Source organism: Felis catus, chromosome B4 (assembly GCF_018350175.1).
Source record: "Felis catus isolate Fca126 chromosome B4, F.catus_Fca126_mat1.0, whole genome shotgun sequence".
Classification (NCBI taxonomy): domain Eukaryota; kingdom Metazoa; phylum Chordata; class Mammalia; order Carnivora; family Felidae; genus Felis; species Felis catus.
Window position 1 is genome coordinate 60,930,011 of NC_058374.1, and position 17,114 is coordinate 60,947,124.

A 17,114-nucleotide genomic window follows, 5' to 3' on the forward strand; every position below is an offset into this window, starting at 1 on the left:
AGCTCTTGTTATTCATTTCTTATTTCCTTTATTTCCAAATTTTCAGTATCCCTTCATGTCCTGACTTCCATCAAAGAAGTTCTAAAAACTGTAGGTAGTCACCAGCCTACTGTGGTTCAGCTTACGATTTTTCAACTTTATGGTGGTGGAAACCAGTACACATTCAGTAGAAACTGTACTTGGAATTTTGAATTTTGATCTCTTCCTGGACTAGCATTACATGGTACGAAACTTTAGTTTCACAGCAGTGACAGTGAGCCATAGCTCCCAGTCAGCCACACAGTCATGAGCATAAGTAACCAATACCCTTAACAACTATTCTGTACCCATATAACCATTCTTTTTTTTCACTTGCAGTACAGTATTCAATATGTTATATGACATATTCAACACTTTATTATCAAATAGGCTTTGTGTTAGGTGATTTTACCCAAATGTAGGCTTAAGTGTTCTGAGCACATTTAAAGAAGGCTACACTAAGCTTGCTCAGTATGTCAGGTGTATTGATGCATTTTTGACTTACAGTATTTTCAACTTAGGATGGGTTTATCAGGACATTAACCCATTGTAAGTTGAGGAAGATCTGTATTTCAAAATACATTGTTACTCTTTCACAAACAAAATGTAAAAAGTTTGCTAAAAGTCTGAGTAAATCCATAGAAATAATTTTTAGTAAAGGACATGTGTGCTATTCAAGGGGATCCTTCCCAGACGGTTTGCAGAAACAAAGCAAAAATATTAGATAGGTTTGGTGTTTTTACATTTGAGTAGCGGCAGCTTTGTGCAAGGTCAGATTTTATGAAGGTTGCTATTCCGCTTGTTTCTCTTGATTTCAGTTTTTTTGCTCTGAGATTAAAGATCATGTTCATATTTAAAATATTTAACTATTTTATATTCCTTAGGCATTACCTCCTAGGACAGAGAAAATGACTGTTGACCTGGACTGGCCCAGTGTTTATCCTGTTGCAGCACCATTTAAACCCTCTGCTGTACCTCTTCCTGTTCGAATGGGTTATCCAGTAAAAAGGGGGGTGCCCATGGCAAAGGAGGGAAATCTAGAACTTTTAAAGGTAAGATAAGTTACTGTTTTATTGGCTTTTATATCTAAATAAATGCTGATCCTCTTCCTGTGCCTACCCTGCCTTGTACTTCAAGGTTCAGTATGTAGTAGCTTATTGTATTTTAGTTGAATTTTTTTTTTCAGTTTATAATGGATGATATATTCTGATTATCCATGGTAAAGAAGATTCAAAGAGTCCTAGGCATTTAAGAATATAATTAATTGGTCCAATGGCTTCCTTTTTGGCTTTTTCTTCTCTATCATATCTTTTTGGTTTTGTATCTTTCAAGTGGAACTAAGGAAAGTGAAATAACCTAATTTGAGAATGAGAACTGGGGTCTGAAATCTACTTTTTTTTTTTTTTAATGTTTGTTTATTATTTTGAGAGAGAGACAGGGCGCAAGTGGGGGAGGAGCAAAGAGAGAGGGAGACACAGAATCTGAAGCAGGCTCTAGGCTCTGAGCTGTCAGCACAGAGCCCGACGCAGGGCTCAAACTCACAGACCATGAGATCGTGACCTGAGCCAAAGTTGGACACTTAACCAACTGAGCCACCCAGGCACCCCTGAAATGTTTTAAGAGAGAGATTTTAAAACTTTTCTATCCAGAAAGGTAAAATATTATTTAATATTGTTATAGTCCTTAAACTTCTTTATTTCTTGAAGCAAAATACATCATATTAAATGCTTCAGTTGGTAGCATCTATAATGATTTATGAACTGTAAGCTTTTTTAAAGAAAATATGAATATGCTTAGCCTGAGAATGCATATCTTAGATGGTTCCTGTTATATACAGTAGTCATTGGTGAACTGTGTTTTCCACTATATGAGAGTCTTTTTCTTCTTTTTTTTTTTTGTTTTTAAGTGAAGTATAGTTGACACGCCATGTTACATTAGTCTCAGGTGTACAACATAGTGATTCCACAATCTGTGTGTTACACTGTGCTCACCACAACTGTAGCTGCCATCTGTTACCATACAACACTGTTAAAATACTGTTGAGTGTATTTCTGTGCTCTTTAGCCCTATGACTTACTTATTCCATAGTGGAAGCCTGTCTCCCCCACCCCCCTTCACCTGTTTCTCTTATCCTTCCATGCCCCTTCCCTCTGGCAACCATCAGTTCTCTGTATTTATGGGTCTGTTTCAGCTTTTTGTTTTGTTCTTTAGATTCCACATATAAGTGAAATCATATGGTATTTGTCTTTTTCTGGCCTATTTCATTTAGCATATATATGAGAATCTTGAAAAACAAAAAAAAAAAATTTGCTGAAAGGTGATGATAAAAAAATGAGGTGGTACAATGGAGGAGTTGTCTCCTGGTAGAGATGAGTTAATGAAACTTGGAAATGTGAATGTTACAAGACATGTAAGAAAACAGACATTGAGGAAACTAATCTTTTCTTCAAGTGAAAGAAAAGAACTTAGTTTAAAGAAAAGGCCTTTGGAAAATACCACTAGGTGAGAGAGGCTAGGAATATATCTGTAATAATGCTAATGGTTGTGAATGATATTTTAATAAACATAAAAATCCAAACATTTAATGTATGCCATCCTTTTTAAGAATCAACTATATAGGGATGTCTGGGTAGCTTAGTTGGTTAAGTATCTGACTCTTGATTTCTGCTCAGGTCATAACCTCACGATTTGTGAATTTGAGCCCCACAGAGCCTGCTTGAGATTGTCTCTGTCTCTCTCTCTGCCTCTCCCCTGCTGTCTCTTTAGCATGCATGCATGTGTGTGTGCTCTCTCAAAATAAATAAATGAACTATAGTTATAAAAAAAGAATCAACGATATATATTATTAGTCCAGTGATGTGATATATTCCTAGGGGGTGCTATTGGGTAAGCTTGGTAACCAAGCTAATATATGCAGAGTACATGAAGCAGTGCCAATATAAATTCTATGGACATATTAGCTATTTTTATACTTCTATGATTTTGAGAGACTATATTTTCATTTTTAAACAATAGAGGTATAGAAAATAAAGTCACCTACCCCATAATTTCCATTTTCAGTGTCTATTTTCTCTTAATTAAAATAAACATTTCTGATCAGCGCTCAAGATTCCAAGCATAATATTTGGAGTAAATTTCTACTTGTTCAAATTTTCTGTCCAAATGAGTTTCTTTAAAACTAAATTTTCTCTTCAGATGCTTAACATTATTCAAGAAATAGGGTAGGAAATCTTAATTATTTATTTGAAGGATTCATATCTTTGGTCTTTCCTAAATTTCCATTGGCCCTGTGAATGAGCTCCTAATATATATCATCATAAATGTATACCATATTTCATTTACTGTAAAGACTTGCTAGCTTCATTTATTCAGTTTATAAAATGTCTGTTAAGTACCAAGTGGAAAATATAGCACCATGCTGTGTATTCCAGGGGAATTAGGATGATTAAACAATAATGTGTGTCCTTAAATCCTTTCAATTTTATAAGGAAAATATGTAGATCTATAGATTATGGCAGGAAGAGTACTATAAAAACAGCATTTATTTTTTCCCACTATCATCATCATAAGATACATCATGAATCTATATTTCAAGGAATTCGTTTCCTAAATTTATGACACATGTGAAATATAATTAATATTATAAAAACTAGATTTTATTTATTACAAAGTTTGTTGGGCTTAGGATTTAATATTAGGAAAAAATTGTCTTTATGTTTTTGAGACATTAGGCTAATTTATCCTTTAAATTTCTCTACTTTTAGATCCCCAATTTTTTGCATTTGACACCTGTAGCAATTAAAAAGCACTGTGAAGCTCTTAAAGGTAAGTGGTTGTTTTAGTATATGAAGTTAATACTGACTTTGAATAAAATAATCTCATTTCTAATGATAAAAGAGTCAGTTTATCAAGAGAATACAACATCCGTAAATGTTTATGCACCTAAAATAGTAGCACCTAAATATATAAAGCAAGTATTAACAGAACTGAAGGGAGAAACAGATAGCAGTACAACAGTAGAGGACTCCAGTACACCACTTTCAACAATAGATAGGTCATCCAGACAGAAAATCAGTAAAGAAACACTGGATGTAAACTATGTATTAGACCAGATGTGTTTAACAGATGTTTACAGAATTTGATCCAACAGAAGCAGAATACACACATTCTTCTCAAGCACACAGGAAACATTCTCCAGGATAGATCACATGGTAGGCCACAAGACAAGTTGTAACAAATTTTAAAATATTGAAGTCACATTAGACATCTTGTCTGACTACCCTGGAATAAAACTGGAAATCTATAACAAGAAGAAAACTGGAAAATTCACAATATATGGAAATTGAACAACATGCCCCTAAACAACCATTGGTTCAAAGAAGAAATCAAAAGAAAAATTTTAAAAATCTTGAGACAAATGAAAATGGAAACAGAACATACCCAAACTTACAGGATATAACAAAAGCATTTCTAAAACAGAAGCTGATAGCATGCATTAAGAAAGAAAGAGAGATCCCAAATAAACAACCTAATATATACCTCAAGGAACCAGAAAAAGATCTAAGCCCGAAGGTAGTAGAAAGAAGGGACTAAAGACTAGAATCGTAGTACAGACTAAAAAGGGAAGAAAAAAGATCAGTGAAACTAAGAGCTGGTGTTTTGAAGAGATAAACAATACACAAACCTTTAACTAGACACACCAAGAAAAAAGAGGACTCAAATAAATTGCAAATGAAAGGAGACATTACAATTGATATCTCAGAAACATAAAGGATCATAAGGACTACTGTGAACAATTACTTGCCAACTAATTTGACAACCTAGAAGAAATAGATAAATTTCTAGAAACATACAATCTACCAAGACTGAATCATGAAGAAAGAGGAAATGTGAACAGACTAATTACTAGTAAGGAGATTGAATCGGTTATCAAGAACCTCCCAACATGGGGCACCTGGGTGACTCAGTCTGTTAAATGTCCAACTCTGATTTTGGCTCAGGTCATGGTCTCATAGTTCGTGAAGTTGATTGAGCCCCATGTCAGGCTCTGTACTGACAGTATGGAGCCTGCTTGGGATTCTGTCTCCCTCTCTCGTGGCCCTTTCCCTGTGCTCCTGCACTCTCTCGAATAAATAAAAACATTAAAGAAAAAAAAAACCAACAAAAAAAAGTCCAGGATTAGGTGGCTTTACTGGTGAATTCTAATCATTTAAAGAGGTAATACCAGTACTTCTCAAGTTCTTCCAAAAAAAAAAAGAAGAGGAGGGAACACTTCCAAATTCATTTTATGAGGCCAACATTACCCTGATAACCAAAAGAAGGCAAGGATACTACAAGAAAAGTATCATAGGCCAATATCCTTGATTAACATAGAAAAATCCTCACCAAAATATTACCAAACCAAATTCAACAGTACATTAAAAGGATTGTGTCTGACCAAGTGGGATTTATTTCAGGGATGCAAGGATGGTTCAATCATACTCAAAAATATGTATCCCATTAACAAAACAAAATGGGAAGAAACATAGGCAGTAAGCTGCTTGACATGGGTCTTCAATAATTTTTCGATTTGATACCAATAGCAAAGACAAAAGTAAAAACAAGTGGGACTATATCAAACTAAAAAGCTACTGCACAGTGAAGAAAACCTTTGACAAACTATAAAGGCAACCTACAGAATGGGAGAAAATATTTGCAAACCTCAGCTCAGAGGTTTATGTCCCCCAAAAATAAAGAACTTCTATAATTCAATAGCAAAATAAACCAGACAATCCAATTAAAAATGTAAGCAGTGGATTTGGAGAATTAATATTGTTAAAATGTCCATACTACCCAAAAGAAACTACAGATTCAATATAATCCCTATCAAAATACCAACAACATTTTTCAAGAGGTAGAACAAAGAATCCTAAAATTTGTATGGAACCACAAAAGGCCCTGACTAACCAAAGCAATCTTGAGAAAGACCAAAGCTGGAGGTATCACAGTCTCAAGATTTCAAGATATACTATAAGCTGTAGTAATCAATACAGTATGATATTGGCACAAAAATAGACACATAGATCAATGGAACAAGATAGCCCAGAAATAAGCCCGTGCTTATATTATGTGGTCAGTTCATCTGGAGGCAAGAATTATGCAATGGGGAAAAGACAGTCTCCTCAATAAATGGTGCTGGGAAGACTAGACAACTACATGCAGAAGAATGAAACTGGACCACTTTCTTACGCCATACACAAAAATTAACTCAATGGGTTAAAGATGTAAATGTAGACCTGAAACCATAAAATTCCTTAAAGAAAACATAGGCAATGTGTCTTGGACATTGACCTTAGCAATATGTTTCTCAATAGGTCTCCTCAAGAAGGGAAATAAAGTTAAACTGTTGAGACCACCTAAATAAAAAGCTTTTGCTCAATGAAGGAAACATCAACAAATTGAAAAGGCAGCCTTACTGAATGGGAGAACGTGTTTACAAATGATATATCTGATGAAAGGTTAATGTCCAAAATATATAAAGAACTTACATAACACCAAAATAGCCCAAATAATTTGATTAAAAAATGGGCAGAGGACTTGAATAGACATCTTTCCAAGAAAGACCTACACATCGTCAGTGGGCACAGGAAAAGATGCTCAGCATCACTAATCACGGAAATGCAAATCACAACCACTAGGAGCTACCTTTCACCTGCTAGAAATGGCTGTCATCAAGAAGGCAAGAGATAACAAGTGTTGGTGAGGATGTGGAGAAAAGGGAAGGAAACCCTTTTGTACTGTTGATTAGGAATGTAAATTGGTACAGCCTCTATGGAGTACAGTATGGAGTTTGCTTTAAAAATTAAAATTAGAACTACCATGTGATCCAGCAATCACACTTCTGGGTAAATATCAAAAGAAATGAAAACATGGTGTTGAAGAGCTGTCCGCACTCCCATGTTTGCTGCAGCATTATTTACAACAGCCAAGAAATGGAAACACCCTGAGTTGTTGATTGGATAAAGAAGTGGTGTGTGTGTAATAGTATTTAATTGTGAAAGAAGGACTTCTGCTGTTTGTGACAACATAGATGGACCTTGAAGGCATTATGCTAAATGAAATAAGACAAAGACAGTTAGTGTATGATTTTACTTACATGTGAAATCTGAAAAAGCTGAACTCAGAAATAGTAGGGACTGAGAGGTGGGGGGTAAAAGGGAGACATTGGTGAAAGAATACAAACTTCTGGTTTTATGGTAAGTTCTGGGGATCTAATGTACAAAATAGTGATTATAGTTATTAATACTGTATTATATAATGAAAATTTGCTAGGAGAGTAGATCTTAAATATTCTTAGCACAAAAATGATAATTACATGATACAGGTATTAGCTAGTGTTACGATTGTAATTATTTTGCAATATATATAGGTGTATCTAATCAACACATTATATATCTTACACAATGTTTTATGTCGCTTATATCTCAATAAAGATGGAAGAAAATCTCATTTTTAGTATACTAAATAGCCTTATATTCTGAGTCATTGCTAATTTTTCCTTTTTTTACAAAAATTTTCTAGTTGTTTTCAGTGAAGACGTCAAATCTGCAAATTTCTTCCTTCCTTCCTCCATTTCCTTCCTTCCTTCCTTCCTTCCTTCCTTCCTTCCTTCCTTCCTTCCTTCCTTTTCTTTTTTCTTCCCTTTCCTTTCCTTTCCTTTCCTTTCCTTTCCTTTCCTTTCCTTTCCTTAAACCACTCTACAAGTGTCTATAAATAATAAATAGAACTAGAAATCATAGTCCTTGCTCAAATAGGTTAGGGACTTACTGTTGCATTATAGGCAGTGCATACCTGAAAAGACTGAAGAAAATATTACAGTGTTGCCAATGGATATGAATCAATGTAATCCAAACTGAAGATAATGTAGAAGGATGCTGAGTCAGTGGAGTCAGTAATCAGATACTTTGCAGAGTAAGAACTTAGTAAGTGATATATAGATGTGGTAACATCAAGTAGTAGAAAAGCTGATGATAAAGAGCAATAGTCTTATATTTCTTCTTTCCCATCTGGGCCCTCATTTCAGAAGTGTTCTCTTTTAATCATTGTTTAGATCTGGTAATTACTTGCTGAGAGCGTATTTACTTATTTTTCTGCATATTCTCTCTACATAATGTTCATTATATATTCTCTCTCTTTATTACATATATATGGTTATATAATACAGTAGCATATGCATATTTTGTATATATATACGTAAGATAGAGGTAATCACTAGAACATGGTTATATCTCCAGTTCTAAATTTATTTGAACAATAATTTGAACAATTAATTTGAACAATATTTATTGATTCCTAGATTGAAATAGATTTCACTCACTCTCCTTCCCACATGCATGGAGGTAAAGGCAAAAAATTTTTTTTCATAGTTTTATGCATGTTTTCATAATGTATACATATTCTGATTTAATTTCTGATGTAGTTTGCATTGGACTACATACAGAATAAGCACATTTGAATTGTTTTAGGTTTATAGCTGTTAGTGATTGGTTGTGTAGTTTAATTCAAGTGTTCATACCTTCAGATGAATCTTAAATTCATGCTCATTAAAAAGGAGATGTATAAATACTCAATACACTTGTTAAGACTTTCAGGAACGAAAATGAAATCTAAAAACTCCTCACAGGCAGCCTGATAATGCTGGAAGGAGAAATAGTATAATGATCATGGTTATGATGAAATTGGAGCTTTTGGAAGGGCCTTTTATTCAAAAAAGTAAGAAGAGATAAAGAAGTCTTAAGAAGTAGGAATAATGGCTTCACTCTTGAAGTGAGGGAAAAATCTCTCCTGTGTCCTTTCATTTATGTGGTCTTCTCTTTTGGGATATTAGGGTACATTTCTATCCTAGATTGTATGTTTCTATTTTCATTAGTGCCTGGTGATAGAGTGATACTGATTACTTTTCCAAATTTGTGCTCTGTTTGGGACAAGGCATATATCACTTTTTGATCCTTTGTAAGGCCAGTTAAGGCATATATTACACTGTGATAAAACTCATTTTTCTCCTTTTTAAACATTTTTAAATGTGAATTTCTAATCTAGAAACTGATTTTTAATGAAGTATTTCTAAAATACTTCATAATTCTTAAAGACTTTCATAAGCACATTCAGAAGAGTAGCATTGTATTTTAAGTATTTAGGTGCTTTAATCTTTCTTTAATTTTGTCTTTACATTTTTGCCAGCTTCTAGATTTAGATTGTATCTTCCAAATAACTCAAAAGCTTTTTAAGTATTTCTTCTCAATTTTCTTTCAAAGTAGGTCAGTTCAGATTTTATATCTAACTTGCAAGTGGAAAATCTGAAGCACAGGAAACTTAGGTAATTTACCAAAACTTTTAATAATCAGTGGCAGAAGCTAAGTAAAAACCAAGGTCTTCCGAAGTCTAGTCTATTGCTCTACCTATCAGATGAATAGGGGTCTATTATGTACTTTCCAGTTGGCTATGTTTTTTAGACATATAATCCGGTAATTTAAAAGTTGTAATTATCATCTGGTTATTGAAATGTCTTATTCAAAGTTATAAAAAATAAAGGACTCAGTAAAAACCCAAGAACTCATAAAATTCTCCAAACTAGTCTCTTATAAAGTGCTTGGCAGTGTTGCATCTTACAGTGCAGAATGTTGGAATGAGTCCATGATGGGAATGGCATTTAACTTCAGTAATCATGCTCTTTTCATGTTATTTAAATGTCAGAATGCTTTTAATTGCAGAGATACTTCTTTCCCCTCAAAGTGTCTCAGTATTGCTCTCTTAAGTAGGGTGTTTAGGGAATGGTGTGAGCTATACCTAATTTGCTAACATATATTTAGTTGCAGAGCTTGGAGAGTCTCTGTAACCCACAGTGACATTTTGCTGACTGCTATTAAAGCCTAAATGGGAGCTAAATATAGTACCTGCTATAAGAAAATTGTTAACTCTGGGAAATGTTATTGACAAAGTACTTTTTACCGTCCCTTAAATCATCATATGGAAGAGTTCCCATGTGTCCCTGTGATTGTGACCAGCCTTTCCTACAGTTGTGCTTTTTGGAGAAAGCACAGACCATGAGGTCTAATGTGTTTGACCTCAGAAACTGATTACTTCGAGATATTCTTAGAATGAGGTTGTTTGGGGCTCCTGGGTGGCTCAGTTGGGTAAGCATCTGACTCTTGATTTTGGCTCAGCTCATGATCTCACAGTTTGTGGGATCGGGCCCCGTGTTGGGCTCAGTGCTTGGCAGCACAGAGCCTGCTTGGGATTCTCTCTCCCTCTCTCTACCCTTCCCCCCTTACATACTCTGTCACTTAGAATAAATAAACTTAAAAAAAAAAATGAGTGAAATTTCCATTGAAGGGAACCTGATGGTGTCTGAAGTTTTCATCTCAAGCTGAGAGCCCTCTGCCACACTAACTTTATAGGAATAGGGCAAAATGAAATCAGCTACCTACTTACAGAGTCCCTTGATACGGATAGCTGCAGGAGACTGTGAGCTCTTTTCCTTTTAAGTCCCCATCCCTACATTTGAGGCCTGAGTGTATGCCTCTGTGCCATGGAGGTAGATGGTGTGGTGTTCTTGTTCACAGTGCTTGGAACTTTATTTTGTAGCCCCGTTCTAGAGCCAGTCCCACCTCTCCTCTAGGCTAGCCATCTTGCCTGAATATGAGGACAAGTCTCTTCCTCTTTCCATTTAGCCCCATTGGCACAGAAGGCACATAGAAGAAGCATGAATTACCGTTAAGGATCTATCTAAGAATGTCTTAGGCATTTGTACCTGTTTCAGTTTGAGGCCCTATTCAACTCAGTTTCTGAAAGAATATAGACCATATCTCAGTTTCTTCTAAGAGCTTTTTCAGAGCTTCTTTCAGTTGCCTTCAGTTGACCCTTAGTAACTTTCATTTGGGGATGAATTTCTAACTAGTAATTACTAACTAGTAACTACTAATTACTAATCACTCAAAAACAATAACGCTCTGAGCACTGTGAACTCTTTGCTTTTAGTTAGTGAGGAGGAATTAAACTGTCCCATAGGAGGCATTGGCAAAGCTATAATAAACTTACATAAAGTCATAGTTCTTTTTTAACCAAACTTACTGCTCCCTACCAGACCTGAACTATCTAAATCATTCCTTTGATTACATTCCCTAATTAGGGTTCGTCTAAGAAGAAAAGGGATGAGGAATGATGATGTGTTTGTAAAGTGCAGAAGACAATCTGTTCTTTCATTCTATGTAACCAGAGAGTCCTCTCCCTCAATAATTTGATTTTGTCTGGTAGCATACATTGTAATGAGAAGTTACTTGCAAAACTTTACTTGAGATAATTTTTTTAATTCTCAGATTTCTGCACTGAATGGCCAGCTGCACTAGACAGTGATGAGAAATGTGAGAAGCATTTTCCCATTGAAATTGACACAGCTGATTATGTTTCGGCAGGACCATCTATTAGAAACCCCAAAGCACGAGTAGTAACTTTAAGGGTAAGAAATATTTTTTTTAAAATAAGAATTATTATAATACATTATTGCAAAGTAGCGTTTTGTATGTGTGATTGAAAACTGGTACATATTTATCATAAAAGATTTGGAAAATATGCAAGTGTTTTATAGTGTTATAAAATTGCCTATAATTCTACCACTTACAGATAACCACCATTAACTATTGGAATTCATTTTAGTATATATACAGTCAACCTTTATGTGTGTTAATAGGATGATATTATTTTGATTAGTTATCTGTTTTTTTTTTTTTTTTAATGTTTACTTATTTTTGAGAGAAAGAGCATGAGTGGGGAAGGGTCAGAGAGAAAGGGAGACACAGAATCTGAAGCATGCTCCAGGCTCTGAGCAGCTGTCAGCCCAGAGCCCAACCTGGAGCTCAAACTCACGAACCGTGAGATCATGACCTGAGCTGAAGTCAGATGCTTACCCAACTGAGCCACCCAGGCACCCCTCTGTTCTTTTTTATTTAGCAATATGGATTAAAAATTTTCCAGAGTTTTTAAACATTTTTAAATTTTTTTGTATTAAAGTATATTTGACATTACATTATTGTATTAGTTTTAGGTATACAGCCTAATGACAATTATATACATTACAAAATACTCACTATGGTAAGTATAGTTCCCATCTGTCACCATAAAAAGTATCACTTTTTAAAAAAAAAAATTTTAATGTTTATTTTTGAAAGAGAGCGTGCAGCAGGGAAAGGCAGAGAGAGAGCAAGAGATGCAGACACAGAATCTGAAGCAGGCTCCAGGCTCTGAGCTGTCAGCACAGAGCCCAACACGGGGCTTGAACTCACAGCTCATGATCTGAGCTGAGTGTGTGATGCTTAACAGACTGAGCCACCCAGGCACCCTTGTCTTTATTTTTAATGGCTGCATAGAATAACATATAAATCAAGATCTGTTTTGTGCCAAGAAAGTGTTTGAGGCTGGGGGTACAATGTTGATCAATTCAGACATAGTCCTTTTCCTGAAACTGAAGTGGGAGGTACAAACGAATTATTCAATAACGTAGATCTACCATATTTAAGTTATCCATTTTATGGGATATTTAGACTTTCTCACAGTATTCTTTATTAGAACAGTGTAATGACTATCCTTAGAGATTAGTATTTGTGTATATTCCTAACTATGTTCCTGAGATAACTTCCTGAAAGGAGAACTGTCAGGTCAAAGGATGTAGATCCTTTGAAGTTTTTTGATAAAATCCCTGCAGGAAATGTAAACACACACACACACACACACACACACACACACACACACACACACACAAAACACAAAAAACAAGCAGACTGTGAGAAAGCCTATTTTCCTGGACCTTCACCAACCTAGATATTATTATTACCTAGCCATTTAATAGTAAATATGTATATCTCATTTTTAAAATTTGTATGTATTTGAATTTAATGAGAGTGAGAATTTATTACTTTGCAAATTGCTTTTTTTTTTTGGTCATTTGACCATTTTGATGTTGTATTGATTACTTGTATACTTATTTTTTCTTTTTAGTACCAGCTTTATTGAGATATAATTCACATACTATAAAATTCATCCTCTTAAATGTACAATTCAGTGGTTTTTAGTATTTTCACAGAGTTATACAGCCATCACCACTGCCTCACACCAGAAATTTTTATCACCATAAAAAGAAACTCCGTATTCATTATCAGTCACTCCCCTTTCTTCCTTCTCTTAACCATCCCCAAGCCTCTGTGAACTACTAATCTGTGTTTTGTGTCTGGATTTGCCTATTTTTGACATTTCATATGAATGAATCATACAACATGTATTCTTTTCCTTAGTAAAATTTTTTCAGTGTTCATCTGTTGTAGCATGTATCAGTTCTTCATTCATTTTTATAGCCAAATATTTTACGGACAATAACATATTTTATTTACCCATCCATTAGTTGGTAAACATTTGGGTTTCCATTTTTTTTGCCATTATGAATAATGCTGCTGTGAATGTTCATGTACAGGTTTTTGTATGGACATGTGTTTTCAGTTCGCTTGGGCATATACCTAGGAATGAATTGTTAGGTCATATGGTAATTACATGTTTAACATTTTGAGGAACTGCCAAGCTGTTTTCCAAAGTGGCTGCACAATGTTACAGTTTCACCAGCAGTGTTTGAGGGTTCCAGTTTCTCCACATCCTCATCAATGATTGCTATTGGTGATCTTTCTAATGGGCAGGAAGCAGTAGCTCATTGTGGTTTGGGTTTACATTTTCCTAATGACTAATGATGTGGAGCATCTTTTCATGTACACATTGACCGTTAGTATATCTTTTTGAAGAAATGTCTGTTCAAATCCTTTGCCCATTTTTTAATTGAGTAATTTGTCTTTTTCTTGTTTGATTGTTTATAATGTCACTTAAATCTTTTTAAACCTAGAACAGCCTAGGACCTCACTACTCCTATCCCCACCTGCCCTCTCATGACAATGACTTATTAAAAAGACAGATATTTTGGAGGCACCTGGTTGGCTTAGTCAGTTGAGCATCCACTTAGGCTCTGGTCATGATCTTGCAGTTTGTGGGTTCAAGTCCCACATCGCTGTTGTCAGCACAAAACCTGCTTCAGATCCTTTGTCCCCTGCTCTCTGCCCCTCCCCTGCTTGTACTTTCTCAAAAAATAAACAAACAAACAAAAAAAAGTTAAAGGCAACTATTTAAAAAATTAAAAGACAGATATTTTGTCATATAGTGTTTCCTTTCCTACTTTCTGAATTTGTCTGAATGTGTCCTGATGTCATTTACCTTATTTCTTTACCTTCTGTATTTCTTATGAACTGGAAGTTAGATTTAAGGAACTGATTACAGTGAAGTATTTTTAACAGTAATTGATAGATGGTGTTATGTATTTTATAATGTGTTACATGAGCAGGCATGTAAAGTCTGGTTGCCTCATTCTCAGTATGCTGAGACTGACCACTTGTTTTAAAGGCTAGCAACCTGATCATTCCGTTGCAAAATTTTTTGGGTTTTTTTTTTGTTTGTTTTGGCTTTTTTCTTTTTTTAGTAATCTTTATACCCAATGTGAGACTTGAACTCACAACCCCGAGGTTGAGAGTCACATGCTCTACTGACTGAGCCAGCAAGCCGTCCCCATTGTGAAGTTTTTTTTTATTGTTATTGTTTTGCTGTTCCCTTGAACAGGGAATCTGTAGGTGGGTACATTCAGTAACTTTTGATCAAGTAAAATCACTGTTCTTTTTGATGTTCAAAGTATAGCCTAACTTTGGTGGGAATTCTTTTAAATTCGTTCCTATGTCTTTTTGTTACAATCCTATTAGCATTAGAAAATTTCTTTGCATTCTGGCACAAGATGGCCCAGGTTCACTTTATGTTTTCCTTATCCCAGACCTGGAATCAGCCTCTGTGTCTCCAAGGTGCCCTAATACCTGCTAGTGGTCACTGATGTATAATAAGAGACCAAATTCTGAATGCTATGAATTTTTAGTTCACTTTCAGAGATTTCTCAGGAAATAAATGATAAACAATAGTGGTTTTAATTCCCCTTTCTAAATATCTATAGCTTGTTTTTTTCTTTTTGTGTTTTTCATTCGATAAAATTTCTAAAATAATGTTTATGTAGTCCCGTATCCTGTTCTATACTTTAATGGGTGTGCTTCTGGTGTTTAGCCTCTAAGTATAAATTGTAATTCTGTTTGAGATAATAGCCTCTATTATGTTAATGGTGTGTCCTATTCCTATCGCATTTTTAGAATGATCTCCTTTGAATCGTGGTAATTGTTAGGTTTTCAATTACTGAAGCATTTCTGAACCCTGATTATTGCTTAGTACACCATTCTATTACTTTACTGTAGATTTGCTTTGTTAGCATTTTATTTAGGATCCTTTGTCCTAGTCTCATGTTGGAGAAACGTTAAATCCCTGCTCTTACTCATCAGGAGCATTCTACCTACCATCGCAGTTCCAGTGTCTTGCTGTAGTAACTTCTAAGTTAGTATTTGAAACCACTATTAGTTTCCTCTGGTAAAAGAATCTTAATCCACATGGTATTTCTTTCTCATGGGGCAGTTAGCTGATGGTTTTGTTTTGTTTTGTTTTGAACTAGAAAAGTTTTAGATTTACGAAAATGTTTCAAAATAGTTCACAGAATTCCCCTGTATTTCACACCAAATTTCTCCTGTTACAACATCTTATATTACTATGATACATTTATTACAACTAGTGAGTCAATACTGATACATTATTAATTAAAGTTCATACTTTATTCAGATTTCCTCAGGCACCTCTTTCCTGTGGTGGTTTCTCAGAATTTCCTTGTTTTGGTGACCTTGAGAGTTTTGAGTATTTTGTGGAATGTCCTTCACTTTAGATATGTTTGGTGTTTTTCTTATGCTTAGACTGGTTTGTATTTGGGGGAGGAAAACCTCACAAGTAAAGTGCCACTCTCATCACATCATAGCAAGAGTAGAGGCTCCCAACATGATGTTAACTAATGATGAAGGCTTGATCACCTGGTTAAGGTACTGTTTGCAAGTTTTCTTCACTATAAAAGTACTCTTTTTCCCTCCTTTCCATACTGTACTCTTCAGATGGAAGTCGCTGTGCATAGCCCACCCTTCTCGGATTGATAGTTATGCTTCACCTCGAGGGAGAAATAGCACATAAGTTGTTTGTAATTCTTCTATGTAGGAGATTTGTCCATTCTCATTCACTTATTTATTTATTCAGTCGTTTATTCATATCAGGATTACTTATTTTAGCATTTGGGTTATGATCCAATAATACATTATATATTTTGATGCTCAGATTGTTCCAGCTTTGGCCATTGGTAGCTCTTCCGGTTGGCTGCTCTGTTACTTTGCCATGCCCCATCATTTGTTTCTTGAATACTTTTTATTTTTTGGCACCACAAAATGCTCCCGGCTTATCTTATGTATTCCCTATCCTTGTCCTGGAATCAGCTATTTTTCTGGGGAGCCCTGACTAATGTACTTTTGAATCATCTGTTCTGGAGGATGACTGCCCACTTTTTTAAGATGCCTTCCAGGACCTCAAAAAATTAATTTTATATTCCTTGTAATCTGTATTTTAAATCATAATATTCCAAGTTTACTACAAAAATATGTTGACAGGGGCACCTGGGTGGCGCAGTCAGTTAAGCGTCTGACTTCAGCCAGGTCACGATCTCGCGGTCCGTGAGTTCGAGCCCCACATCAGGCTCTGGGCTGATGGCTCAGAGCCTGGAGACTGTTTCCGATTCTGTGTCTCCCTCTCTCTCTGCCCCTCCCCCGTTCATGCTCTGTCTCTCTCTGTCCCAAAAAAAATAAATAAATGTTGAAAAAAAATTAAAAAAAAAAAAATATGTTGACAGTCTCTGCAACCATTTTGACACTATAAGTAACAAATAGACAAACTCTAATTTCTAGAAATTTTTCAGGGATGCATCAGTGTTTGATTTGTAATTTTCTTTCTTTGCTGGGTTTTAGTATCAGGATTGTGCCATCTTTATAAAGTAAATTCATGAAGCTTGTCAGCCTTTTTTTATTCCATAGAACAGTTTAGATGTAGAGCAATATATTTATATATTTAGATTGAAAATA

At 35.1% G+C, this 17,114-nt stretch overlaps 1 protein-coding gene across 4 annotated transcripts in view; it reads left to right on the plus strand.

Annotated features, from left to right (window-relative positions):
• MRPS35 (mitochondrial ribosomal protein S35) overlaps window positions 1-17,114 on the plus strand; it is a 46,818-nt gene that overhangs the window by 4,736 nt on the left and 24,968 nt on the right. For 3 of the 4 annotated variants that reach the window (XM_006933585.5, XM_019834743.3, XM_006933586.5), the window contains 3 exons: window positions 903-1,070; window positions 3,783-3,843; window positions 11,373-11,512. In XM_006933585.5, the coding sequence (XP_006933647.2) occupies window positions 903-1,070; window positions 3,783-3,843; window positions 11,373-11,512 (369 nt within the window). Of the gene's footprint in view, window positions 1-46; window positions 224-902; window positions 1,071-3,782; window positions 3,844-11,372; window positions 11,513-17,114 lie in introns of all 4 variants that reach the window. The other variant, XM_023256887.2, reaches the window with a different exon arrangement.